The following is a 27063-nucleotide window of genomic DNA, read 5'->3' on the forward strand; positions in this document are numbered from 1 at the left end:
TATTTTGGTCCAATCACGATCAAGTGATGACATCCGCGAGAAGAAGAAAGCTTTAATTAACTACAGTTGTAGCTCATTTGCCCCTTGGACGGGAACTCTTACCAGCCACATTCCATTACATGTATTAATGAGATGAAAAAGGGGTTTATTTAGCAGTTGTGTTGTATACAAGCTGCCACCAGCATGACAGGATTGACTGATTACATCTTATTAAATATGGATGTGGGCTTCACTGAGAGCAATAAGTAAACACGGCAGTCGTTTCCTCTTGTCCTTTGTCTCTGCCTGTGTGTGTGTGTGTGTCTCTGTCTCCGTGTGTGTCTGTCTGCGTGTGTGTCTCCCTCCACGCCTCAGCACAGCACCAGTTGCCTTTCTTTGCAGAAGCTGCAGCAGCTGTACGCACACACACACACACACACACGATGATCTCCCTCTCACTCCGGAAACCTTATGTTCTTAACAAGACTGTGAAGATTCTGCAGAAACCATGGATAAAACGGACAGGATTACCTGCAGCCACTCGGTGAGTAAATATTTATGCATTTACACTCATCATTCATCGATTAAAAAAAGTTATGTGTGTCTCAGTCTGTGGCAGATCAGTGTGAACATGAGAATGTGGAATAATTGACTATAAAGTTTATTTGCATTAATGTCCTGCAATCCATCTGTTAGTCGCGAGCTCGACTCTTTGGCAGTGACCTGTGTCATTCTTGGGGATCACAAGAAGCTGCCAGTATGTAAATATGTAACATGAACGTTACACGCAGACTGTTTCCTGTTGCTTTACTGTGTCACAGCTTGAAATCATTGATTTTTTTTTTTTAAGCGGTTTAAAAAAAAAATGGAGCCTGTGTGATTTTGTGCTACACAGCAGGAGTCAGTTATTATATAATTTAGTAACAAAGTAACACAACTACACCCACTTCAGAGATTTGTTTACACCATGTGGTGGAATGTGATTCCTGGCATCCGTCGGTGCCCGTGTGGCAGTTTAATTCACTTGAATGGACACTTTGCCCGGCACTAGGTCAAAGGTCATGTTATGTTAAATGTGGCCACTGAGTTCAGTGCTTGACGTTTGTGTAAACCCAAACATGCATTTATTTTATTTAGTGTCTATATTCTGTTGTGTAATAATGTATAGATTTTGAATTTTAATTACTTATAGCAGTGTTGTAATGTTTGCACTTAAGTATACAATTCACTTATTTAACTTTATTTATATTTCTTGCAACTTTTATTTTTTATCTTTTTTACTTGTTACTATCAAATAGAATCCGAAGAAGAGTTGGTATTATGGTCTGTATTTATATAGAGCTTTTCTTGTCTTGATGATCAGCTCTACACTATAGTTATGCCATTCACCCATTCACATCAACATTCCAGTTGAAATAACTCGCCCTACCACTGAACTACCATGACTCAACCCTTACTCCTCTCTTTTTTAATACTTTTACTTCTAAAATTTAAGTACATTTTGTATCAGAAAATTGTAAATGTCATGTACTTTAAGACTTTTACTTTTTTATATTATATAAAAAAAGTGACTTCAACTTCTACCAAATCATTTTCTGGTAAGCTACTTGTACTTTTACTCAAGCATCCTTTTTAGGTACTTTATACAAGACTGACAAAATGTATATTGTACACATGCAAAAGTATGTTTAAACAAAAAGTACTAGAGATGGCACAGGCTTAAGGAACTTTTTAAGTCAGTACTTTTTGTTTAAACATACTTTTGCATGTGTACAATAAAGCTCTAATAAAACAATTGAACCACATGAACAAATTGTGTCTCGGGTAAATATTTATACAGAGTCCATTTCTTTGCAGACGTCCCAAACAGTGAAGGTTTGGGGCATGAGAAAATCCTTTTTCATGTTTCCTTTCCAAAATCCAAAAATAAATCAGTCTTTTATCTTGTGCGCTGGTGCCAATCCCAGCTGACACAGGGCGAATGCGGGGTACACCCTGGACAGGTTGCCAGTCCATCACAGGGACACCTAGAGACAAACAATCATTGACTCTCACATTCACACCTACAGTCAATTTAGAGTGTCCAATTTGCCTAATCCCCAAATCTGCATATTTTTGGACTATGGAAGGAAACCGGCTGAACTTTTCTCTTCCCTATATCTCCCTGTGATGCACATTGCACATTACATGTTATATAATAAACTGGGTCCAGTGTTAAGTCAACATCCAGAGTGGTTTTGAATATCTGCTTGAATCCCCAGCCAGAATGGTGTTAGTCTAGGGCAATCCCTGTCATGTTTTTGATGTAATGGAGGGTTAAGTATCTCATTCCTTCCATATTGGACTCTTTGTGATATTTATGACCCTGTTTACACACCCTTTCCCATTTTTCATCTTCAGTAATGCATTTCAAGTTCCTGTCAAGTTCACACTTAATTTATCTGTTATGTATCTTCAGAAATTAGCTTTAGGCCACTGCACTTGCTTGACTCTGAATATGACTATGGATGACCTGGATAAATGAAAACCGTCACAGATATTGTGTTTCTATTATTAGTGAAGTATCTGCTTTGCTTGTTTAATATTCAAACTTTTCTAAGTTGCTACTTTGGTAGTTGTGCTGTCCAGGGTGAGTTCTCTGGGTTGTTATTTTTGCTGACTTTCAACTCTCTTAAAATTGAGAACTTGCCCCAGTCCTCTTCACCACCATCAGTGAAATTAAAATTGATATTAAAAATAAAATAAATTCATAAATGATAATACATTTGCCACAGGGACAGCCTGATGAACAATACCTCTGGTTTTGTTTTTTGTTTTTTTTGCTTTAGTGGATCATAAATGCAAAAACCTGTGTATTCCAGGTTCCTTGCATTATCTATGTCAGTGCTTTGACCAAAGTTAATATAATTTCTTCTTCTTCTTCTACCACTGCTGGCCAAGTTATGTCCTTTGGCCTTTTGCCACTACTTAATTCTGCCAAACAGGAAATGTGGGAAAAGAGGAAGCTGGAGAAAATCTGCATTCATGCTTATCACTACATGTTAATACTGTTCATATTTACTGCACTAAATCACATTAGAACTCAAAGCTTATGATTAAAACTGAGCTTAGTGATTTTTTAAGAGACACTTTTAGATCCTCTCAACATACCTTAATCTATTTAACAAGCACCAGCACACACACACACCACACACCACACACACACACGTTAACCCCTGGCTTGCTCCATCTCTGGTCATAACTTCCTGTTTGCCTCAAGATAGCCAATCACATACACTGTCAGATTTGGATCAAAGAGCTGATGCTGATGAGATCATTTTGGGTGACAGAGGAAGTCTGATACCCAGTTGATGCCACAAAAGTATTTAAGTTCGATGCCCAGCCCCGGCTGCATAATGTGAGGTTAATGTCACAAATAAGCTATGACCACAGTTAAGTTGAAAACATGTTCTAATAACCCGTGTTTCCCTCCAGCGGCATCCACGTGGACTCTCCCCCCATCATCCCAACTCTCACCACCAGTTATGCCCACGGCACCTCGTCCACATCGTTGCTGCACACCACAATAGCGGAGTCTCTTCTCAGGACGGTGGAGCGCTTTCCTGACAGAGAGGCCATGGCCTTTCTACAAGACGGAGTCCGTAAAACGTTTGCACAGTTCCAGCACGATGTGAGTTTGGTCCTTCTAACCATGAATAGATGTAACATTAACTGATGAGTGATGTCTTTGCACAGACAAAACCACGACAGTAACGTGAGCAGGATCATAGCCTCTTGAACTGAGTAGTCCTGCACACTAATGTTACTTGACTCCACTTTGGTATACACAACTATTTGGTCCTCAGACCACATAAAAGAACACATTTTCTTTTATAAAAAAAAAAAAAATCCCAAGAGATGACATCAGCTGCCAAACGTTTAAAGAACATATTTGTATGCTTTGTCCTTTATCTGAAAATGGGTCAAGCCAAGAGAAACTATAAGACCCGAGGGAGTGTTTGAGTGATTCTCTCAGCGTATGGCTCCACAGAGGGCTAAAAGAAGCTAAAGTAAGCCCAGTACTTTTATAGAAAAGTTTGAAAAGTAAGTCTGTTTTTTGGTGTTGTACTCAAAAAGGCACTGAGCCTCAAAAAAGTCTGATGTACCAGAGTTTATTTCCTGCAGCAAGACACAAACCCGAGCCACGGACTGACTTCTGTTCAGTTCCACACTCTTTTATGCCAAACAGACCGTTAAAATAATAGAGTCAGCAGTTAATGTATACGTGGAGGTTGGTGCTCATATGGCCATAAGTCTGTGTCTGATAGCTATTATCGGCACGTTGGCCTCCTGCGTGTCCTCATCTTGAACCTCGCTGCGGCTTCTCCTCCCAGAACTCCTCTGCACTTCATAGTGCCGTGATAACTTTACCATGTGTTGTCTCTGGATAAGGTGGCTGCATGCATTTACTGAGTGAATTAATCCGTCACAAATACTTGTAATGACCTCTAATTTTATGATAATTTGTAAATAATATCTTTAAACACACCTAGCAATGGATAACAATACAAACCACTCAAGAGTGAGAGTGGTTTGAAGTGCATAAAACATTTGCATCCAATTTATCATGTTCATTTTCCACAGCAGTGATCCTTCATTTTCTGATTATTTAGTACTTTTTTACTCGATAGCACAATAAATAGAAGGACACATACAAATTAGAAGTCCTCAGATACAAAGGTAATCTCACAGTCTGTAAACATGGACATTATATTACAATTCCACTTTGTGTCGAGATTTAAGAGCTCGTAAAAGATCTGCTAAGTCTCCCATGTGATTGGACAAAACATTAATAACTTTGGTCATTCGAAAAATATAAAAGAGTAGGAAAAAAAGGCAGTTAGGTACAATTGTGGGGCAGAAAATCGATGTCTTTGTAATGTCTCTGCAGGTGGACAAGCTTGCAGCTGGACTGCTGGCGACTGGGCTGAACAAAGGCGACAGGCTCGGCATGTGGGGGCCCAACACGTATGAATGGATGTTGTTCCAGTTCGCCACAGCCAAAGCTGGCATTATCCTGGTGAGACTGGTGGTTTTCACTCATTCTTATCACAATGAACACAACATAATTCATCCACCGCTGAAAATAGAGCTGCACGATATGGTAAAAAAAAAATAAACAATAAAAAAAATAGATAGATATAGGGCCTAACTGTCATTTTCATGAAAAAATTGAATCAAAAAATTTGACAGATTCTTCAGATTCATTTTCATCATAAGGTCATTTTCATACACTTAAATCGTGTAAATCAAATCAAACGTACTCTTGTACTTGGTTGTATTGTAGTTTTGCAGCTCTAGCTGAAAATAGCTGAAAATAGGACCCGACAAATGCACCACATGCATCTATTTAAGGGATGTTTGCTTAAAGCTACAGTCAGTAGTGGTTTAGGACACAATTGAGCCTTTTCAAAAACACAAAAATATATATACATCTTTATATCTACAATATAGGGACCAATCAAACAATCTTTATATAGCACTTTTCAAAATATGTCTTTCACATGGACATACTGTATTTCTTTAGTTAGTCCTAATGTTGACCACCCGTCTGTAATCCTAGCTTCCACATATACATTGTTTTTGCCTTGGTTTTTTCCTCCTATCATAAAAAGTGTTTTTCTTGTTTGACAACCCATCAGGTGGCTTTGAACCCAGCATACCAGCTGCAGGAGGTGGAGTTTGTCTTGCACAAGGTCAGTAATGCTCCCATACTCGTTTTATTGCTACGCCTGCCAGAGTTCTTATTCGATCAGAAGAGAAGAATCCTCTGCTCCTCCTTCCACAGGTCGGGTGTAAAGCCGTCGCGTGTCCCACACAGTTTAAGACTCAGAAGTTCTGTAACATTCTGCAACAAATATGCCCAGAGATCGAAGCGTCCAGCCCCATGGACATCAGGAGTGCCAGGTACAGGCCTTAATATGTTCACACCTCTGTGTTTTCAGTGTGACACACAGCAAAACACTTGTGCATGTCAACTGGGGCAAATGACTCATTCCAGCGCAGGAACACAGAAGACTCAAAGACCATATCCCTGCAAATTCAGAGGAGTTTAGCTACACTTTACAGTTGCACACTGTTAGACATGTGTCTTCTGTAAGAAGCTGGTTTTGATAATATTTCAAACTGAAGGCCCCTTTACAGCAGAAAGTGTCACAGTTTAATTTATCACTGTGTCTCTTGTGTGTTCCAACTTTCTGACAAAGGCAGCATTTATAAAAGGCTCGGTTTTACTACATTATCAGAAGTATTTTCAAACAATGTGTTTCATGTTTAAAAGAGAAAAGATTTCAAAGGTGTAGACCAGCTGGTTGTTTGTGTCTCATATTAATGATTCACACAGAGTTTTATCACCACTGCACATAAACACACCCACAGAAGCTCATGATTGCCAGCTAGTAGTTTTTTTAGTTGGTGCCATAAATGGCTTTCGTGTGAGCATTGGATTTGAGTGGGTGGAACCACACTGTAGGAATTTGATCTTCTAACTTCAACATGTGGGGAAAAACATGTCTTCCGCTTCTGTCTCTTTACACACAGTGAAACTTTGAACAATAACATACTGTACTTTATGACAAGAATCGAAGAAAACATGTTTTTCTTTGTTAGAGCTTGACAGTAACAAAGCATCATGACCAACATTCCTTTTATTGGTGTGTTTTGGTTTGTTTTTTTGCCCTCAGACTTCCAGATCTTCGCACTGTGATTGTTTTAGATAGTCGACAGCCTGGAATGCTTCACATGGACGACGTCATGCAGGCTGGCAGCAGTCAGTACGTGCAGCAGCTGCAGGATCTGCAGAAGAAGATCTCCTCTGACGATCCAATAAACATCCAGTTCACTTCGGTTCGTTTGTTTGTTTGTTTGTTTGTTGCATATACTCTGTACAATATGCTCAGCACTGACATGATAATAAGGTCCTAATTTGGATTTCTAGGGCACAACTGGATACCCAAAGGGTGCCACGTTGTCTCATCACAACATTGTCAACAATGCTTACTTTGTTGGCAAGAGAACGGGATACACCTGGAGGGTGAGTCACTCAATAACCTCACGCATCATCAGGGGAATTTAATCTGAATCCAAAGTTCCTCACCGAGAGACCTGACAGCATATTTACGGTAGCATCTAACGTGAGGCTCCAGAGTGCAAACACCCTGCTCGCTCCCTCCCTTTCCCCCAAACATGTCAGGGAGCGATGGTGGCCTTCAGAAAGCAAAAATGCATGTCATCGTTAACAAACATGTCGAGATGTCTGACATCTGATGAGGGTTCCATAAATAAAGACAGACTTCAGGTCATATCATAGTCATATCAAACAGCTCATTTGTTTTCATAGAAACATGGTAGTACACATAAAAGACTTGTTCTACAACTAAAAAACCAAACTATTTCTATTTAGAAGCATTTATACACTTATTTACAACTATTCATATGAGTAGTAATATTCAATGTTTGCCAACAAACCCTCTGAGATGTTCCACACTGTACACTGAAGTGAATCTGTGTTATGGTCCACCCTTGAAGGTAGTAGCTGCACGACTGTTCTCATTCCCCATTTGTTTTTTCTCATTTTGCCCTTTCCAGCCTCACACTCGAATCTGTCTGCCTGTGCCGATGTACCACTGCTTTGGCTCTGTGGGTGGTGGGTTATGTATGGCCATTCATGGCGTCTCCCTTGTCTTTCCCTCCCAAGGGTACGATGGAAGAGCCAACTTAGCAGCTATGGAGAGCGAACGGTAACGTCAGAGCTCTTGGCCATTGCCAAAAATCTTGAACTGCACATATTGTTGGCTCCGGTAGAATGAATATAGGCTTTTAATGTGATCACCACTGATTCTGTATGCTGGGGATTATGGATTTGATACTCAGAATCCAAATTAAATCAGATATGAACTTTAAACCCTACATATCGAGTAAAGTCCTCACTAAGAACAGTTAAATAGAGACGTGTGCCACACTGCAGTAACTCTGTCAGCTTTATGGACTTATTTTAAGCTAAAAGAAAGAAAAAATGCAAACAAAAAGAAGCAGTTTTTGAGGTACAGCTTAGGTCTGAGTGCTTAAATGTGTTTTCAACAGCTCAGTTGTTTATTAGGGGTAAACAAAAAAAAGAATGTACTACACTGATACCAGTATCTATAGACAAATGTGATACTGCTGGTATCATATCTGATAACCGAAAGTTGTATAGTGCCATCCCTATTTAGGATTTAGGCTTATAAACCAAAAAAATGTATTTCTTTTACTGTAATCTCTGCAAAAAGTTTTTTCAGGTTACGCGTGGGAATAATTCAACAAAATAAGAGCACCTTTTTTAATTTACTGTATTCATAAAATTCCCTGTCATTGAACAAAAGGTGACCCATAGCCTCGTTATGAGTCAGCATGTCAGATACGACCTCGGAAACTTTTCTCCTACTTGGAAGAAAGCCATCTGTAATGTCATTAACCTCCACCTGCGCCGTGTCAGTCGAGTCTATCAGACAGATATTCATTGTGACCTCACTGATAAGGAGGTCTGTTCATTTCTTATCATCGTGGCCATGTGTATTTTTGTAGTTGTTTGAAGAAACGTTAACAGATTCTTTGACCCTTAAAACACAGAGCAGGGGCTGCTTTTTTAAAATTAATTAATCGTAATCAACGACACATACAAAGAAAAACTTCTAAACACACACCCCAGGATGTCCATATGAGGAGTTGTGTATTATTCCTGCGGCAATTCTGTGCCGTGTGAGCACTAAGGTTTAATAATGCACCCATATGTCTTCCTGACCTGTGTCAAAGATTTTAGCTGGTCAATAAAGTCATGTGGTGTTGCCTTTTTATAGACGGTTATTACTTATGGTCCCAATATTTAACTTGTATTTTATATTTTTGGTATAATTATGATTAAAAGAACTTGCACATTTTGGTCAGAGAAGGTTTTATTTTGGAGGTTTGTCAGTGAAGATGTCTGTCTTCCCTTACAGGTGTACCTTCATCTATGGCACCCCCACCATGTATGTGGACATGATTAACCAGCCAGACTTTGCTAAGTTTGATCTTTCATCAGTGAAAACGGGTAAGGAAAAGAATACGTACACTCTCTTCACACCAAATTTCCCTGTAACAGTGTGGATTTGACTCGTTTCCTTCTTTGTGAACCGCAGGCATCATGGCTGGTTCCCCATGTCCTCCAGAACTCGTGAGGCAAGTGTTCTCTGTCATGGGCATCAAGGAAATAACTGTAAGTTATGAATTCGTTATATCTGAGAAAACAATCCTTCTCTGTTCAGTCAGTGATGCAGTTCATCTGCCACACAGCAGGGGGAGACACATCATACGGGGAAAAAAAGCCATTTTATTCAGCAAAAAAATACAGCACAGAAATATTTAAAACAAAGTGAAAGCTTTATTTTCTTAGAGGTTTATTGGATGTGAGCATGTCTTACCAGGAAATGACAAGAAATTGAAAATACATGTACATTAGATGAGCAAAACACTTAATAACCACTTAACGTCACTGCTGTTGTGTGAGAAAGTGTAAGTCCTTTTAGTAAGAGAGATGCTTTGAAGTAAAGACACGACGGCACTCTTTTTTTATCACCGTCTTTAAGCTGTGCGAGACATTGCCTCCATTTAGCTCTAAGGATACTTTCAATAAGGACAAGTAGCACTAAAAAGACAAATATATGGCTTGGTATTTATATATATATGTATGTATATATATACATTTTTAATTAAACAACAAGCGGTGGTGAAAGTGGTCGGCAAAAGGATTATTACAGCATGGAAGTAAAAAAAAAAAAGCTTTTGTGTCAACAAAATCCAGTCACTCAAACCGTTTTACACATTCTCATATCAGAGTGAAACACCGTCACTGTTGGCTGTAATCAAGCTGTAAAACACAGTAGAAAAAAAAAGAAAGAAAGAAAAAGACTGGCATTTATTTAGGTCTAATCAAGACAGTATTGACCTTTTTAAAATATATCTGGATCAGTCTGGGACATCACAAAACATTCTACCGCCCCCTTGTGCCAAAAAACTTTATTGATGCAGCTTGAAACTCCTGGTTTGTTGAAAGTCATCCGTAGAAAAACATGTTTTTCATTTGTTTGTTTACTGCTTGAAACATTGAAACATGACATACTTGTCCACAGTAGTCATTTGTAGTGTAACCTTTATTTTGAAGGGTAGCTGCATTGTGTCCACGGTCCATGGATTCCCCTCTCTCTCCCAGATGTGTCTATAAATGTGTCTTTTTAACCTAATGACAAATTGACAGATGGACGGTCTTTAAGAAGAATTGAGTTAGCATTGTTGGTCTTGCTGCACATTGTAGCTCCTGCTCACAGCTTCTCCTGTGGAAAAGACACAGAAATCAGGAGCCAAACCAAACAGAGACCCCATGACCTGTACGTGGTGTACTGGACCCAAAGGCCAACATGGAAAAGTTCAGACGGGGACATAGTAGAGGAGAGAGTTCTGTGGTCAGGGGGGAAAAAAAAAAGAAAGAAAACAAAACGATGCAAAGCCAAACGTGGGCCACTCCAAAACCACCTTAAACTTCATGTGGTAATATCTGAATCCAAAGTTGCTCTGGTCAGAATCCCACACTGAAAAACTGAATACTACTGAATTCTAAGACCATGGCAGGAAAGATGTGATTTTTGGTTTTAAACATAGGCCATACTAAGGTGAGGAATAATACAGCACTTTTAGACCAGTGAGGGTGTTATTTAAAACAAAGCTGCCTGCTGGCAGCACGGCAGCTGCAAGGACCTGCACAATTGTGATTTTGATTTTTGTTTTTAGCGTTTAAAATACGATACTGTACCTGTGCAGCTGTTGTGTTCAATGACGGGTGCCCTTTTTGGGTACCTTTGCTTTCACTTTGCAGCCACTGAAAGCAAGGCTCTCTCTGACTTGCTTGCCTTTCTGCGAAGGTGGAGAAGTGCACACTGCGTCTAGACGAATGCGACTAGAGTCCATCCATCTACGGGTAGAAACCAAATGATAAAGATTACTTTTGCAGCTACACCAGCGTAGAGGATGGCAGTCAGTTATGTTAGAGTTGCATAATGTCTGATCGAAAGTTCTAAATATTACATTTTTATAATGAAAAGACAAGAAAATGCAATCAATTCTAATATCGTCCATCTGTCAGTCAGCTAATCAGTTAATCTTTACAGAATAAACATCGATTGGTCTTGTTTCCCACCTGCGCAGTGGAGCGAGTTGGCATGTACAGCTCCAAGAGTTGTTGGAGAGGGTGAGATTGGTCAAGGTTGCAAACTTGAGACTCCTGGGCAGGGACTTAAGCTTGTTGTTGTCCAGGTGCAGCGACTTGAGGGCTGTGACTCCAGTAAACGCACCGTCAGCAAACTGGAAGAGAAGAGTTTGAGTCAGGATTAGGAGGAACTTCAAAATAGTAAATAATTGCAAGTCTCCCCAAAACAACTCCGTGCTTAGGTGGTAGGCGTCTGTCACACCGACCACCAACAATCATTCTTGTGTCATACGTCAGACAGGTTCAGCGTGGGGGAAACCTCACCAGTGTTTCTCTCCGATGAAAGCCTCCTCTCATGCTTCTTCTGCACCGCAGTGTAAACACTGACAGTCACTGCCCTCACTTTCACTTCCCCTTCTCTCTTGCAACAGTGCTAAAAGCTTCATAGGGGTGTTAGACAAACTGTGTCAAGTTGGGCCTGTTCAGGAAGAAGGGGAGGTTGGATTAGAGCGGAGCTTAGCCTTGAACAGGCGTTTTATGCGAGTCTGGGGCAGATGAGGCTGTTTGGAAATTTCCACTGCACAGGGACAAGTAGCTGAGGCTTGGCATTATGAAGCAATGGAAGATGGATGTCTTCCAGAAATGGCAGAGGTGTTTTTTTGCTCCCTCTCTCTGTCGCCTTCCTCTTTAGGCCATTCCTCTGCCAGGAAGGCATTTGTAAAGGACCCAATTGTCCATTGAACTGTAGTGATGGCGAGCTAAAAATACTCCACTTCATGCAGTGTCAAACACCCTGGCTCTATTTCCCTCTCCTTACCTGTTTACAAGACACACTCGGCTAAAGCAGGCAACACACCGTGCTGAAAATAACACTTGAGTAATAATTAGACGTGCTTGGCTGATGTCCAGCAAACAAAAACATTCTAAAATACCTGCATTTGGCTGGAAAATGGCTTAACCTCACCGGCCATATGTGCTGCCCTCAACGTCTCCTCCTGCTCCCACCTGGCTCTCACATACTCCCAGCGTGAGTGGGCTGTTATTTAACAGTTTTCCCCTTTGGGATGCCGCCTTGCTGTGGCACAAGTACACTCAAATATTGGATTAACCTCAAGCATGAAGCAAATGTGCATTCAGGAATGTCTTAAAAGTAGTGTGGTATTGCATAGAGCTTATATTGTATGCATGTATAGTGGAGGTGTGCAGGATATGGATGAACAGATTATGAAAACTGTCTCATGTCTGATAATTTATTGAGGTTCATTTGTTGTTACTAGACAGATTTGCTTTAGTTTCTTACAGAAATGTTGTATTTTCAGCCTTCTCTAACTTCAATTTATGATATTAAAGTTTTTGCTCCACTACTCAGTTGTTTCCACTCAACAGCATCGCCGCTGTTGTGAATGTGACACTGTGAGCAAATAAACAGATGCATGTGTTTTCACGTTGATGCAGTTTTTGACCCAAATCTGCTTTCAATAGTTGGCTATGGTTTGCAATAATGGGCTAAACGAACCAAACAGACTAAGAAATATTGCTTGTGGGATTCTGACTTGATTTCACTGGCATTTATAAGAAGAAAAACAACTATGGAAGTCTATAATTGACAATATTTGCAACATACCTTTCTTCCACAAAATCTATAGCCATACATAAATCCCAGTATTTTTTTTAAAAACTAATGGATTGTCTTGAACTATTGAACTATACTTTATGATTTACCCTATTCTCCTATTTTGTGTAATTGTTGAGAAAAAATTGCTAGAAATATCAATGTATTATTACTACTGCAGGGATACCCGTTGCATATAAAAATATTAATCAAATGTAGTTTAATAAACAAATAATAATCGGGTATCACCATAGTGTTTGATTTACACTCTATACCATATCTATCTGTTGGAAATATGACTTATAAGATCACTGTATCTTAAACTATTAACAACGACCTTCTGTGTCCTCTACCTGACTTTAAACTACCCCTCAAATCTAAATAGTAGTATATTCACTGTCACATTGTAGTGTATTGTATGCAGTTTATATAGTATGGCTCACTTTTTAACCACAGCATCGTTCATTGATCTGAATGCATGGTAGGATTTCGGTCATCAGAATCATGTTGACTCATAAACACTCGTTAAAGCCATGGACTGACCTTCTCCAGATTCATGTTGTCCAGGTGTAGTTGCTCCATGTAGCGTCCAAAGCTCTGGAAGGCCTTGTCTGGGATGGTCCTCATGGGGTTCCTCCCCAGCGTGAGTTCCTCCACCACACGCAGTTTGCTCATTGCCACCGTAGGATAGGTGGACATCTTGTTCCTGTCCAGGTGAAGTATGGCGAGGTTCTCGACGTCGTCCAGAGAGCCGGGCTGCAGGGTGGTCAGCTCGTTCCCGCTCATGTGCAACCAGCGCAAGTCTTTGGCACCCGTGAAAGTCCCGGCCCGCAGCTCACGCAGCTTGTTGTCGTTGAGCTGCAGAATGAAGAGGTTGATCATTGGGGAGAAGATGCCCTTAGACAGGTCACTAATCTGGTTCCCATCTAGATAGAGGTAGGTGAGCTCAGTGAGGTCGTCAAAGGCACCGGGCTTGAGGCTGTGGATCTCATTGTTGGACAGGTAGAGGTAGACGAGCTTCTTCAGCCCTTTGAAGGCCTGGGAGTCGATCTCTCGGAGCTGACAGTGCTGCATGTGCAGCGAGATGAGACCCTTACTTTCGCTGAAGGCGCCGGTGGGAATGCTACCCAGGTTGTTCCTCTGAAGATTCATCAAGCGGGTGGCCTCTGAGACCTGAGGGATCTTCTTCAGTCCCACACTGTCACAGATGACGTGCTGAAGGTCCCCGTGGCAGTGGCAGAGGGTCGGGCACTGGCTTGGCGCTCCCTGCACTGCGGGACCCAGGACCAGAAGGCAGGTCCCCAATAACAACCAGCTCACACAACGCATCCTTAATGTCACCAAGTCCACTTACTTTGTTAGACTGTCTTCTAGCAGACCAAGAAGATGCAGAAGAATCTGAGTGGAACTCTTCAATAGAGGCTTGAACTGAAAAGGTGTGCGTCTGCGTGTGTAGAGTGAATCGGACGGAGAGAGGAGAGCAAAGGTGTGCAGAGCAGAGAGACATTCACGTTGAGAGGAGGATGGCCAGTCAACAGAACACACAGCACTATTTATAACATTTACTTGCGGAAAAAAAGTGAGGAGGGCTTGCCAGGGTGTTGGAGTAAGAGGTTTGCAGGAGGAAGTCAAGTGTCTGTGAGAGTTTAACCCTAAATGAGCAGGAAGATGACAAGCAGACCACTCATTCTCTTCACTACTCTCCTCATATTTGCAAGACTTTGTCTGACATGCCGATGCGCAGCTTGCTGCAGCGTGAACATGTTCTGTCAAATCATAAGAATAAAGTTGTTTTTTTCCCCAACAACGTGGCATAAGGTCAGGTTGGGTTTATTCGGGCCGGCTAGACATCTATTGTTTTTCATTCTGCGGCGGAAGAAAAAGGAGCCGCTCCAGTGCAGCTGTTGTATAACCCGTAATAGTCTCCAGATGTTTGGCGAGAACCGAGATGCTGCTTAAAGTCAGAACAATTGCAAATGACACTTCCATCATCCCAGGAATGAAAGTTTTACATGCCTCTGTACATTCCTGTGTGCATTCTTTCTGATGGAAAGGCAGCGGGGTGTTACATGTAATGGTCCTTTTAACCCTGTGCTATTATTGTGATTGTAGAAATCAGGGTCTGATTGCAAGACATCGAGTAGCGCAAGTTATTTTTCAAAGCCTGTGAAAAAGAGCGGCGTCTGGACCTTTTTAATTATAAAGAAAAAAGGTCCGAAACGGTGAAGCGGGACTTGGTTGGCAGGCTCGTGTCAGAGGAAGGTTTGGTTTCAGTTGGGTGAATTAAGAAGATGGATGAACCCACCCAGGATAAATGGAATCTAGAGTTTACTTAACAAATCTAACATTTTATTGGGAATATCATCTCCTCCATGATATATGTTCTCAAGCTTCTATTTGTCCTTCAGAGACTGGCTCTTTTTTTCTGCTTCTGCTTGAATTTTGCACCTGTAAAAACTGAAGCAGCAACTTGAAGCTCTAGTTATTATAATAATAGTGTAATCACTTGTAGTGGAGTAAACATATACAGACGTCCTTAAAGGTAATGCTGAGACTAGCAGGACTGTTACAAAGACCAGCAATTTATTTATTGCTCATTTGGCGTGCATATAATATCTAGCTTGTTCTACAATTTAAACAAATGTACTACATCTATACATTTTTGTTTAGTATCGCTCTCACACTCGAGTAGATTTTTTGCCCTAGAAAAGTCACTTTTCTTTCTTCTCTGTTTGTCTGTAATTAGGTTGACCTCTCAAATGACCTGGGGGCCACTGAGTGTGTAGTTTGGTCTGTAAGGGGCCGGTCAAGTAAAAAAAAAAGTCAGGAAAAAGACATTGAAATAATATTTATGATGTTTGTTGTGATATAGAACAATAAATAGTCACAATATAGATGTATTTATGATGCAATGTGAATCCAGTAATAAAAAAACATCCAGAAATAACTCATTATAACTTGATATGAAGTGGTGGGTCCTTTTCGTTTACTAAAAACCCACTTATTTGATCAAATAAAAAAGAGACAAAAAATAAATCCTGTGTCCCACTCCATCATATTACCCAGTACACATGTGCCAGTTGCCAGCAGAGCAGCACATACCTCACCGAGCTCCGAGGCTCACACGTGTTGAGTAGAAAGTGAATGTGAAAACCTCAGTAAAGGAAACCGGCCTGTTTATCATCCCTCTGCTGTGCTGTTTGTGTGTTGGACAGGTTGGTTATGGGACCACGGAGAACAGCCCTGTGACGTTCTGCGCCTCCCCGACGGACAACATGGAGAGGAAGAGCGAGACCGTCGGCTTCATTATGGACCACGTCGAGGTACACCAGTGTAGTGTTGTAGTCAAGTCACTAAACCTCAAAGAAAAGTTGGAATTTAAAGTAAAAGCTTGTGCCTGCAAAGTTGAATGTTAGCGTTTTATATAAGCCACCAGTGCTCAAGTCAAGAGTACTTAAAATCAGGACATTTTAAATTTGAATATTTTTGAGTGGCCACTTTCAACTTCCACCCAGTCCATGACAGAAATCAAACTTCATTAAAAAATCAATACACGTTTAATTTGACTTTCCCACAGGCTAAAATAGTGAACCCTTCCACTGGAGAGGTGGTACCTCTGGGAACGACAGGAGAGATAATGATCAGAGGATACTGTGTGATGCTGGAGTACTGGAATGACAAAGAGAAAACAATGGAGTGCATCGGTAAAGACGGCTGGTACAAAACTGGGTGAGTGAAAGCTGTCATCAAAATCAGAAGCAAAACAAAACAAAAAGCTGATTTTTTTTTTTTACTTTAGTTGCTAATGTTAAGCAAGGTCTCCTCTTTAATTCAGAGACATTGGCAGCATGGACGGGTACAGCTACTGTCGCATTCAGGGCCGCATCAAGGACATGATCATCAGAGGAGGAGAGAACATTTACCCAGCTGAGATTGAACAGTTCCTGCACACACACCCCAAAGTGAAGGAAGTGCAGGTGAGCTCACACAGCGAAGATATACGGTACACGTCGAGGATATAGAAAACAGAAACATGGAATTGTATGTATTAATAAATATATTCTTCACACATTTAAATAAAAAAAAAGATTTGTCATTGGTTGACTGAGGCATAAAACTAACTCCAGCCTTGTTGCATCGGTCAGTTAATTTTTTAAAGAATGCTGTGATTTTCATATCCAGACCGTTTCATCTACTGCTGCTTCTGCTACTGCTGCCGAAGAGGTTCATATGCTTGTTTGTTTTCTTTGGTTTTATCAGGTGGTTGGAGTGAGGGATGCTCGTATGGGTGAAGAAGTCTGTGCCTGTGTCATCCTGGCGGAAGGACAGGACTGTACTGTAGAAGATATCAAAGCTTTCTGCAAGGACAAGGTGAGGCACACGTTCCCCTTCAGTATTTCATGATGAGTTGGAACCATTTTACACTTCTTTTTTTTTTTTAACTTATCTACTTTCTCTGCTCCTGTCAGATTGCTCACTTCAAGATCCCTCGCTACGTACTTTTTGAAACGAGCTTCCCACTCACCATGACTGGAAAGGTAATGTTTCAAATTTTAAGTGTTTCGAGAAACTGAATTCTGCCCCAAAACTAGGGATGGGACTATGATTCCACATTTACACTGGAGTATCTACTGATACCAATATTAGTCCGATAATTTTAGACCATTTATGAACTATGAACCTGTGCTGAGTCATAATTCTCCAACTACGTATCAAATATTGTTAGAAATAATAAGAGATAATAAGACTCCGTTAAAATGCTTTTGCTGATTTGTATTTGCATTTTAACAGTCTGTGAATAGTGAAGCATACTTTTGGATTGTATCGAATTTTACATTTTTATCTGTCTGATATCAGATCCAGTGATTTTGAAACTGAAACAGCTTTATTTCAACTGTCTTTATTTAACTGCCTGTGATAAATTAGGCAGGGACCAAATCGGATGTTGTTTAAGATAATTTACTGTAGACATGGCATAGTGTTTATAATGCACCCAGACTGGAGGGAAACGGAGCAATTAGCTTGTCTGCACACTCACCATATCCTGTGAGACAAACCCAGAGCTGCATATCAGATAAAAACCCAGGCTCCTTCAGTTCACTTTATTCCACCAGAACACTGTTAACAGTGCTTTGCAGTCTGACTGCAACACTAAAAGGAAATGTTTATCCCACCAGTTAACATCATTTGGAGGTAGAATGTGAGTCTTTAGTAGAGATGTCAGATGAGAAACTGAGGCTGTTTGTCATTTGAAGTCCTAAACTCTGCCAAAGCTTTTCACTGGAAAATAGACAAACACACTTCTCCCCCTTATCTTAGCAGTAGACAACATCTGCTCAGTTTGTGCTAAAGTGTAGAGAGGGAGTTGGTCAGAATCCAGACTATTTTGTATTTCTTGCAGCAGCACCTTGTATAAGTTGGAGCCTCTAGCTCAGTTAGTCTGTGTTTAGAGATTAGAACCTGACGAATCCAGGTGTCTCTTCACAGTGATGCAGAAATACATCTCGAATTAATTTTGCCACAAAGAAACCAGAGATGTAGGGACATGAAAACAGTGAAGCAAAATATCTGCCGAGCCCACTCTCTTCATGTTTATCATTTTACTGAACCGCTACACAAAGCTTGCACACTGGAGGTGAAACTTTCTGTCAATTCACCACATTTTTCCTCTCTCAGATCCAGAAGTATAAACTGTCTGAGGTGGCCGAGGAGAAGCTGGGGCTGAAGAAAGAAAAATGAGGAGCGCTGCTCTTGTATGGGCAGAATGAAATTACTGTGAACCGTGTACCCCAAACAATAATTATTATTACATACCAAGCTGTAGAGAAGCTTAAAGACATTTAGTCATGTCATGTATTTTTCTCACAGCCGACGGATGTACATGTAAACCTTTGATTAATCAGTCTTACAAATAATACACTTACAGTATTTTGTTTTAAAATAATTTGAACTATCTGCCTTTTTTGTAATTTCTTTTCCATTTGAAGCTTTAGATCTTCACTGGGAAACTTGGTTTTGGAGCTTAGCGTCTCACGTACTGGGGGAGTTCTTTTTTTATATTATTGTGAGGATGAGATTTATTGAAACAATAAAAAATAAAGAATAACACCAGACTAATCCTTTAATGCCCAATTTGCAATAGAAATACAGTTAATAAATACAGTCTGCAGATAAATGTATGGTCTTATGCGGCTGCTGGGTCTTACACACCATATACCAAAAGATCAGTACAAAAAGTGTTTAATCAGTTTCTACTGTTCTTTTTTTATCCTGCAGAAATATCTTCTTTTTACATAAACTTGGAATAAACTTTTTTTTACCTTGTTATTAAAACCAGGCATGGGTGTTTCAATTTACGGGAAGCATAAATGTATTCCTATTGATCTTGGTGGCAGGTGCACGCCTCCCTAAAATCATGCAATGTCATTCAGAAACACACACCAATTTAAAAATGAATACTTTGCGGTGCATACATGAGCCAGCATCACACACACACACATACATTCTCAAACACCTTAAAGAATTTCCTCTACAGTCTGACCAGGCCACATGTGCAGTCCACCTGATGCTGGACTGCAGGATCGGATGTCGTCTGCTGTCTAGACCTGAAGGACTCGGCCCAGAAATAGCTCTTAAGAGCCCAGAAGAAAACAAACAGAACTCTTGGCTCTTACAAAAAAACCTCAAGGTTTATTGTAGAAGTTTTTAGTCTACATATTTTGGGTTTGGATTTGACATTTCAGGACATGGTCATTCTCCAGCTGGCCATAGCATGCTCCAACATCTACAAGCAGGTCTTATGAAATCACCTAAAAGCCAAAGGAATGTACATTTTTGGGGGGAAATTGATAGTGATATTAATCCTGCAGAAGGTGAGCTTGTTTTTACAAGCATGGTTTAGTCACTGATTTCTGAATAGTTCAGACTTTTTTAATAGTTTGGGAGTTCATGAAATTATATATAAATGTTATTAGTAATAACCTGATTTGTCTCTCAAGCAATTGCACTGTGTGCGGTCAATCGCTTAAGGCTTTACATAAACACTTCAGTTTCCCTCATGTTGTTAGAAAAAGCATAATGAACTCAAGTTGCTCAAATATGTACAACAGCAGGTTAAAGTAATGAAAAAGTACAAGACGGTGAGGGCTGTTGTGACTAAAACAACATATTTTACCAGTTTGGCTGAAATATGTTGATCAAAGTTTTGTTTTTGCCACTTTTTACACTTGTGTGCACTCTCATAGAGAGCAAAATGGGTCCATTTTCCATGTGAATACCTCAGTTGTCCTTGGGCAGAGGAATACCAATTGCTGTTTGCTGTCCCTGCATCTGCTGCTCAGCCCGGGCGACCTGCTCCCTGGTGCAGCAGTCCTGCAGAAACACAGCAGCCAGGTTGCGCAGACGCGGACTCTCCGAGAGGGAGAAGCGCAGCATACACTGCAGGAGGGCCGGGTCAGTGATCTCAGAGCGAGACGAGGGTGTTGAGAGGTTCATGAGGGTAGTAATAGCTGACAGGACAGTCTCCTCCCTCTGGCTTGAAAGACGGTTTGTGACTAAGCTGATCCCGCTGCTCTGCAGGATGATGTCTCTGCATTCAGGATCCATGCTGAGGTTACACAACCCTCCTGAGAAAAATTGCACATATGAGCAGTGAGGCAGTGTCATACCAGGATGATGAAAACGAACAGGTTTTGTTGGTGTAAAATCTCACCCATCCCAAATTCCACAAAGTTCTCGTTCTCTTCAGTCAACATGTCCAAGAAGAGGTCAGGTACTTGCAGCTCCCTTAGATACTCCATGTTCTTTGGGTCATATGCAAAATTGGCCAAGTTGGCCAGTACTTGCTCCTTTGCCTCTGATGTATTGACAAAAGTTGTGTAAGCAACTGAGGAATAGATAAAAAACTAAACTACAAATAAATTGTACAACCTGACTGATAAATCTGCTGATTATTTGATATCAGCCAACATTCGCCTTATTATGGACATAATCAGTAGCAAGAGCCTGCAATAAAACACCTAAGCTTTGCTTAATATTATTTAGAAAGAGACATTCAGAAAAGACATGACACATTTCGTCAAACAGATAACACTGCGGTTACTTTAAAAGGTGCAATAAGATGTTTGCAAACAGTGCGTTAGTAAAACGATTACATACTAACTACACAGTATCGTTTCAGTTTATATACTGTATAATGTCCATACTTTGTTTTTTAAGACTAAATTCAGAAAATATTATTTATTAACCGTTTTCAGTGAATTTAACAAAGATGTTTTTGTCGAATGATGAAAAACTAAAATAAGAGTATAGTGTGTTCTCACCTTCATTGTCCGTGTCCTGAAACTCAGTCACCAGCGTTTGTAAATATTCAAACCGATCAGATCCTTCAGAATAACCTTTCCACATATTTACTATATTCTAACACTGTTTAAACGCCTACAAACAGAGCATGTCATAAACTATCATAATAAACCAACAATTATGCAAAAATGTTCTCATTTAGTCATCGTTGTTTACTACAATGTTGTTCCTCCGTTGGTCCGTTCATAAAATATGTCCGGAGGAGGTCGCGGTGAGAGCAAAGATTCCGCTTCATCCGCGTGAAATGAAATGACTCAGAACACGGAAAGAAACACATAAAAACCCACACAGAAAACATCTAATACATTCTAAATATGTGGCAAAAAGTCTAACATGATGGGATGGTTTTGCAAGGTGAAGAGGCTCAGTAACGTTACTAAGTAAAAGGATTACGTAGGCCAGCTTTGTGAAGGTCACTGAAGTTAGCTTCTGACTCGTAAGTTAAAGAGAAACTTACAAGCTATGATTTTAGTTTGTCCAAAATTGTACATACATTTTAAATATATCATATAATATTAAGCAATGCAACATATTCAAAGTATATAAATGAAATACTAATACACATAACATATTAATATGTATTGTCAATGTTGGTAGATTTTTTTTATAGACTAGTCTCTTCTTTTAGAGTTTTAGAGTGGATATCTTTTGATGTTTGTGTTATTCTAACCAATGAATATATCATTAAGAAATAATAGAAAACAAAACACTATTGTAAATAATTTACTGTTATATCGGATCATAAGTATTTGATCTGCGTTCTGTTTGAAAACTGGCTTTACAGTAATACCAAAATGCTAAGAAATGCCAATTTTGGCGTGTTATTATTCACCATCTAACTCAGACTCAGAACTCGGAAGCAAGAAATCGGAAGCAGTGAATGTGAAGCGAACTTCAGCGTCAGATCTCGCTGCAATGAAGAAACCCAGACTGCCCGCTGGAAAACGACTGTCAAAGCCGCTTCTGTTTGGGACACTTATTGTTGGATTAGCCGCTGCCTTTTACAACAGGTACCGACAACTGCAGGACTGCATTTTGTTCTGCAGGGAACAATGTTTCTCTGTCTACTCGCACTGGTCCACAGGCTGTCTGTGTCTGTGTGTGTGTGTGTGTGACCTGCATTTTCTCATCAGCTAATTCCAAAAATTAAACACATTAAACACGCATAATTGAACATGTTTTAACAGGAAAATCACAGGTGTTCTTTATAACTTCAGGCTCTGTTCAGCTCAGGTTACTCACTGTGAAAGTGAACGAGCGTGTACTTTGAAACTGAGGAAGCTAAATGGAACTCAGCTCATTATTAATTTGATGATTTACACCTGCGCTTTTCTTACCTGTCAAAATGGCTGTTGTTATACAGGACCCGTGACCCACAGCAACAACTACTACTAAATGAATCTCAAACTATTTGTTTTGTTTGCTGTTTCATAACAAATGTCTTTCAGAATAGTTTTGTTTTGAGGACAAAACGTGATATTTTTATGGTTTTTAAAACACAGATTGACATAAACAAAACAAATGAATGGATAAAATAATAAAAATGATCATTAGTTGCAGCCCTACATTGGCCTACTGTGGGTTTTATGTGCTTAAATGCTCTTGAATGTCACACATATTTATAAATGATCTGCACATGAACTCACGGTCAATTAAGATTAAATGTTTGCTGTGATTTTGGCTCAAATAATTCATTATTGGGAGGTTTTTGTGGTGATTGAGGTACAGAAACTGAGCATTATCACCACTTTAACTCCCCTCGCAAGCTCTTTAAGTTGATAAACTACATGACGGTTGTACTTCAGCATCTGTTTGTTTGAGTTTGTTAAATCATGCAACAACAAAATTCACATGTTTGTGAAAGACCTCAGTCATAGTCATCTTCAAGAGTCAGCTGTAGGTAATCATCCAAGAGGCAATGTGGAAAGGGATCTATTACTTTCTTTAACTGTATTCCAAAATGTATCAGCATTATTTAATTTATTTCCAAAATGATTTAGTGAATCTATATTTCCCATTGAAAAAGTAATTCAGAAGATCTATTACTGACAATTTGCCTGTATGGCAGCAATGCATTTGTCCTGTTTAGTGAGTAAAAAGTGGAAAAAATTGAATGGATTTGCTATTATTTGACTGTATTATGAGATGTAAATTGGGATCAGTGCTGCGTAGTGATGAAAACAATGTTGACTGACTAATGTTTCTGTGGCCCATGCAGACACAGCTTTTTTCCAGATGTGACTGAGCTCAGGGCACAGGAGGAAGCGCGCAACAATGTCAGGAGGATTGAAGTCCTGGAGAGGAGGCAGAGGCAGAAAGATGAGCTGGCTGAGAAAAGAAGAGGGAGCAGCTGAATGATGTCTGTGAAACCCTTATTCATTTGTGTGAGGACAGTGAAGGCTTTTTAAAAAAACAAACTAAAACCTGATATGTTCCAGTTGTCATCACACATCAGTTGTCCTCTGCGTTGGAGACATACGCTGTTCACATATGAATGGACCATGTGACTTACTGTGTTATGTCTGTTTTGAGACATGTTAATAAATGATTAAATGAACCAAGTGCCAAAAGTGAGTTTTGGTATTAGCTCATTTCTTGCTCGTTTGTCCAGCAGAGGGCAGCCTTGTTCACACCATCTATCCTACTGTTTATCCACTGAAGGTGATAAACGTGTGACGACCATGTTTGGATGAACCATTTATTTATATAAGTTCAAGTGAAATAAATGGTTCATCCAAACATGGTCGTCACACATTCACGAACAAAATAGCAACTGGAGTTCACCACGGTGCATGAGAGGAACTACAGAAACAAACCAGTTAAACCACAAGAATCAAGCAGCAGGTTTTAGAAGCTGCCGCTGAGTTGACTGAATCCATCACAATTAGTGCGGAAACTAATGATTATTTTCATAATCAATTATTCTCCCAATTAACAGAGTACTTGCTTGGTCCAAAAAATGTCAGAATATGGTGACGTTGAGCGGTGTTTCTAGAATATTGTTGAATGTCTTGGTTTGTCCACAAACCAAAATGATTAAGTTTTACTGATGTCTTTGTTACATTGAGCAAATATATTCTATATAAAGAAAATATTCACAATCACAGAAGCTGAAAAATCATAAAACCAGTTGTAATTATTGAAAAAACACATTGATTTATCGATTATCAAAATTTAGTAATTGTTTAATAATTATTGCAGCCATAATAACATGACAAAAAGTCTTACATAATTTTGGACAACATACTATAGTATGACTTTTTTAACTAATTTTCGACAAGTTATTATACTATGACTTTTTTAATTGATTTTGGACGACATACTATACCATGACTTTTTAGGGTGATTTTTGGAGGCATAATATACAATGACTTTTTCAGGTGTTTTTGGACGACATACTATACTATGACTTTTTAGGGTGAATTTTAAAGACATACTATAGTATGACTTTTTTGACTGGTTTTGGACGACATGCTATACTATGACTTTTTTGACAGATATTAGACGACATACTATACTATGACTTTTCTGACTGATTTTGGACGACATGCTATAGTATGACTTTTTTGACTGATTTTGGACGACATGCTATAGTATGACTTTTTTGACTGATTTTGGACGACATGCTATAGTATGACTTTTTTGACTGATTTTGGACGACATGCTATACTATGACTTTTTTGACTGATTTTGGACGACATGCTATAGTATGACTTTTTTGACTGATTTTGGACGACATGCTATACTATGACTTTTTTGACATATTTTAGACAGCATGCTATACTATGACTTTTTCAGGTGTTTTTGGACGACATACTATACTATGACTTTTTAGGGTGAATTTTAAAGACATACTATACTATGACTTTTTTGTCTGATTTTGGACGACATGCTATACTATGACTTTTTTGACTGATTTTGGACGACATACTATACTATGACTTTTTTGACTGGTTTTGGACGACATGCTATACTATGACTTTTTTGACAGATATTAGACGACATACTATACTATTACTTTTCTGACTAATTTTGGACGACATACTATACTATGACTTTTTTGACTGATTTTGGACGACATGCTATACTATGACTTTTTTTTACTGATTTTGGACGACATGCTATACTATGACTTTTTTGACTGATTTTGGACGACATACTATACTATGACTTTTTTGACTGGTTTTGGACGACATGCTATACTATGACTTTTTTGACAGATATTAGACGACATACTATACTATGACTTTTCTGACTGATTTTGGACGACATACTATACTATGACTTTTTTGACTGATTTTGGACGACATGCTATACTATGACTTTTTGGAGTGATTTTGGACGACATGCTATACTATGACTTTTTGGAGTGATTTTGGGCGATATACTATACTATGACTTTTTTGACTGATTTTGGACCACATACTATACTATGACTTTTTTGACTGATTTTGGACGACATACTATACTATGACTTTTTTGACTGATTTTGGACAACATACTATATTATGACTTTTTTGTCCAATTTTGGACGAAATACTATACTATGACTTTTTTGACTGATTTTGGACGACATACTATACTATGACTTTTTTGTCTTATTTTGGACGACATACTATACTATGACTTTTTAGGGTGAATTTTGAAGACATATTATACTATGACTTTTTTGACTGATTTTGGACGACATACTATACTATGACTGTTTTGACTGGTTTTGGATGACATGCTATACTATGACTTTTTTGACAGATATTAGACGACATACTATACTATGACTTTTCTGACTGATTTTGGACGACATACTATACTATGACTTTTTTGACTTATTTTGGACGACATGCTATACTATGACTTTTTTGACTGATTTTGGACGACATGCTATAGTATGACTTTTTTGACTGATTTTGGACGACATGCTATACTATGACTTTTTTGATTGATTTTGGACGACATGCTATAGTATGACTTTTTTGACTGATTTTGGACGACATGCTATACTATGACTTTTTTGACTGATTTTGGACGACATGCTATACTATGACTTTTTTGACTGATTTTGGACGACATGCTATAGTATGACTTTTTTGACTGATTTTGGACGACATGCTATACTATGACTTTTTTGACTGATTTTGGACGACATGCTATAGTATGACTTTTTTGACTGATTTTGGACGACATGCTATACTATGACTTTTTTGACATATTTTAGACAGCATGCTATACTATGACTTTTTCAGGTGTTTTTGGACGACATACTATACTATGACTTTTTAGGGTGAATTTTAAAGACATACTATACTATGACTTTTTTGTCTGATTTTGGACGACATGCTATACTATGACTTTTTTGACTGATTTTGGACGACATACTATACTATGACTTTTTTGACTGGTTTTGGACGACATGCTATACTATGACTTTTTTGACAGATATTAGACGACATACTATACTATTACTTTTCTGACTAATTTTGGACGACATACTATACTATGACTTTTTTGACTGATTTTGGACGACATGCTATACTATGACTTTTTTGACTGATTTTGGACGACATGCTATACTATGACTTTTTTGACATATTTTAGACAGCATGCTATACTATGACTTTTTCAGGTGTTTTTGGACGACATACTATACTATGACTTTTTAGGGTGAATTTTAAAGACATACTATACTATGACTTTTTTGTCTGATTTTGGACGACATGCTATACTATGACTTTTTTGACTGATTTTGGACGACATACTATACTATGACTTTTTTGACTGGTTTTGGACGACATGCTATACTATGACTTTTTTGACAGATATTAGACGACATACTATACTATTACTTTTCTGACTAATT

General features: G+C 39.1%; 3 protein-coding genes across 3 annotated transcripts; 1 reads left to right on the top strand and 2 right to left on the bottom strand.

Annotated features, from left to right (window-relative positions):
- The first annotated feature begins 66 nt into the window (after positions 1–66).
- Positions 67–18958, top strand: acsf2 (acyl-CoA synthetase family member 2). The gene is made up of 16 exons (XM_058620502.1): positions 67–523; positions 3454–3649; positions 4910–5038; positions 5661–5714; positions 5807–5925; positions 6702–6864; positions 6956–7051; positions 7606–7757; positions 8994–9085; positions 9174–9250; positions 16061–16168; positions 16423–16574; positions 16681–16822; positions 17106–17216; positions 17315–17383; positions 18522–18958. The coding sequence occupies exons 1-16, from the start codon at positions 423–425 to the stop codon at positions 18582–18584; spliced, it is 1824 nt and encodes a 607-aa protein (XP_058476485.1). The 5' UTR covers positions 67–422; the 3' UTR covers positions 18585–18958.
- On the bottom strand, positions 9617–14240 carry chad (chondroadherin). The gene is made up of 4 exons (XM_058620503.1): positions 13389–14240; positions 11225–11388; positions 10841–10999; positions 9617–10364 (listed from the first exon to the last, which is right to left on the bottom strand). Exons 1-3 carry the CDS (start codon positions 14172–14174, stop codon positions 10858–10860), a joined length of 1092 nt encoding a protein of 363 aa, XP_058476486.1. The 5' UTR covers positions 14175–14240; the 3' UTR covers positions 9617–10364; positions 10841–10857.
- Positions 18949–21589, bottom strand: armc7 (armadillo repeat containing 7). The gene is made up of 3 exons (XM_058620504.1): positions 21167–21589; positions 20557–20700; positions 18949–20470 (listed from the first exon to the last, which is right to left on the bottom strand). The coding sequence occupies exons 1-3, from the start codon at positions 21249–21251 to the stop codon at positions 20124–20126; spliced, it is 576 nt and encodes a 191-aa protein (XP_058476487.1). The 5' UTR covers positions 21252–21589; the 3' UTR covers positions 18949–20123.
- Positions 21590–27063: the final 5474 nt, after the last annotated feature.

Source organism: Solea solea, chromosome 21 (genome assembly GCF_958295425.1).
Source record: "Solea solea chromosome 21, fSolSol10.1, whole genome shotgun sequence".
Lineage (NCBI taxonomy): Eukaryota > Metazoa > Chordata > Actinopteri > Pleuronectiformes > Soleidae > Solea > Solea solea.

Excerpts from the sequence above, each read along its gene's own strand:
- acsf2 (XM_058620502.1), top strand. The coding sequence starts at position 423 with ATGATCTCCCTCTCACTCCGGAAACCTTATGTTCTTAACAAGACTGTG. Across the intron at positions 3,650-4,909 it reads TTGCACAGTTCCAGCACGAT|GTGGACAAGCTTGCAGCTGG; the intron begins GTGAGTTTGGTC and ends ATGTCTCTGCAG. Across the intron at positions 16,823-17,105 it reads CCAAAGTGAAGGAAGTGCAG|GTGGTTGGAGTGAGGGATGC; the intron begins GTGAGCTCACAC and ends TGGTTTTATCAG.
- chad (XM_058620503.1), bottom strand. The coding sequence starts at position 14,174 with ATGCGTTGTGTGAGCTGGTTGTTATTGGGGACCTGCCTTCTGGTCCTG. Across the intron at positions 11,389-13,388 it reads ACAACATGAATCTGGAGAAG|TTTGCTGACGGTGCGTTTAC; the intron begins GTCAGTCCATGG and ends CTTCTCTTCCAG. Across the intron at positions 11,000-11,224 it reads CAACTCGCTCCACTGCGCAG|ATGGATGGACTCTAGTCGCA; the intron begins GTGGGAAACAAG and ends TTCTACCCGTAG.
- armc7 (XM_058620504.1), bottom strand. The coding sequence starts at position 21,251 with ATGTGGAAAGGTTATTCTGAAGGATCTGATCGGTTTGAATATTTACAA. Across the intron at positions 20,701-21,166 it reads TCAGGACACGGACAATGAAG|AGGCAAAGGAGCAAGTACTG; the intron begins GTGAGAACACAC and ends TCAATACATCAG. Across the intron at positions 20,471-20,556 it reads CTTTGTGGAATTTGGGATGG|GAGGGTTGTGTAACCTCAGC; the intron begins GTGAGATTTTAC and ends AATTTTTCTCAG.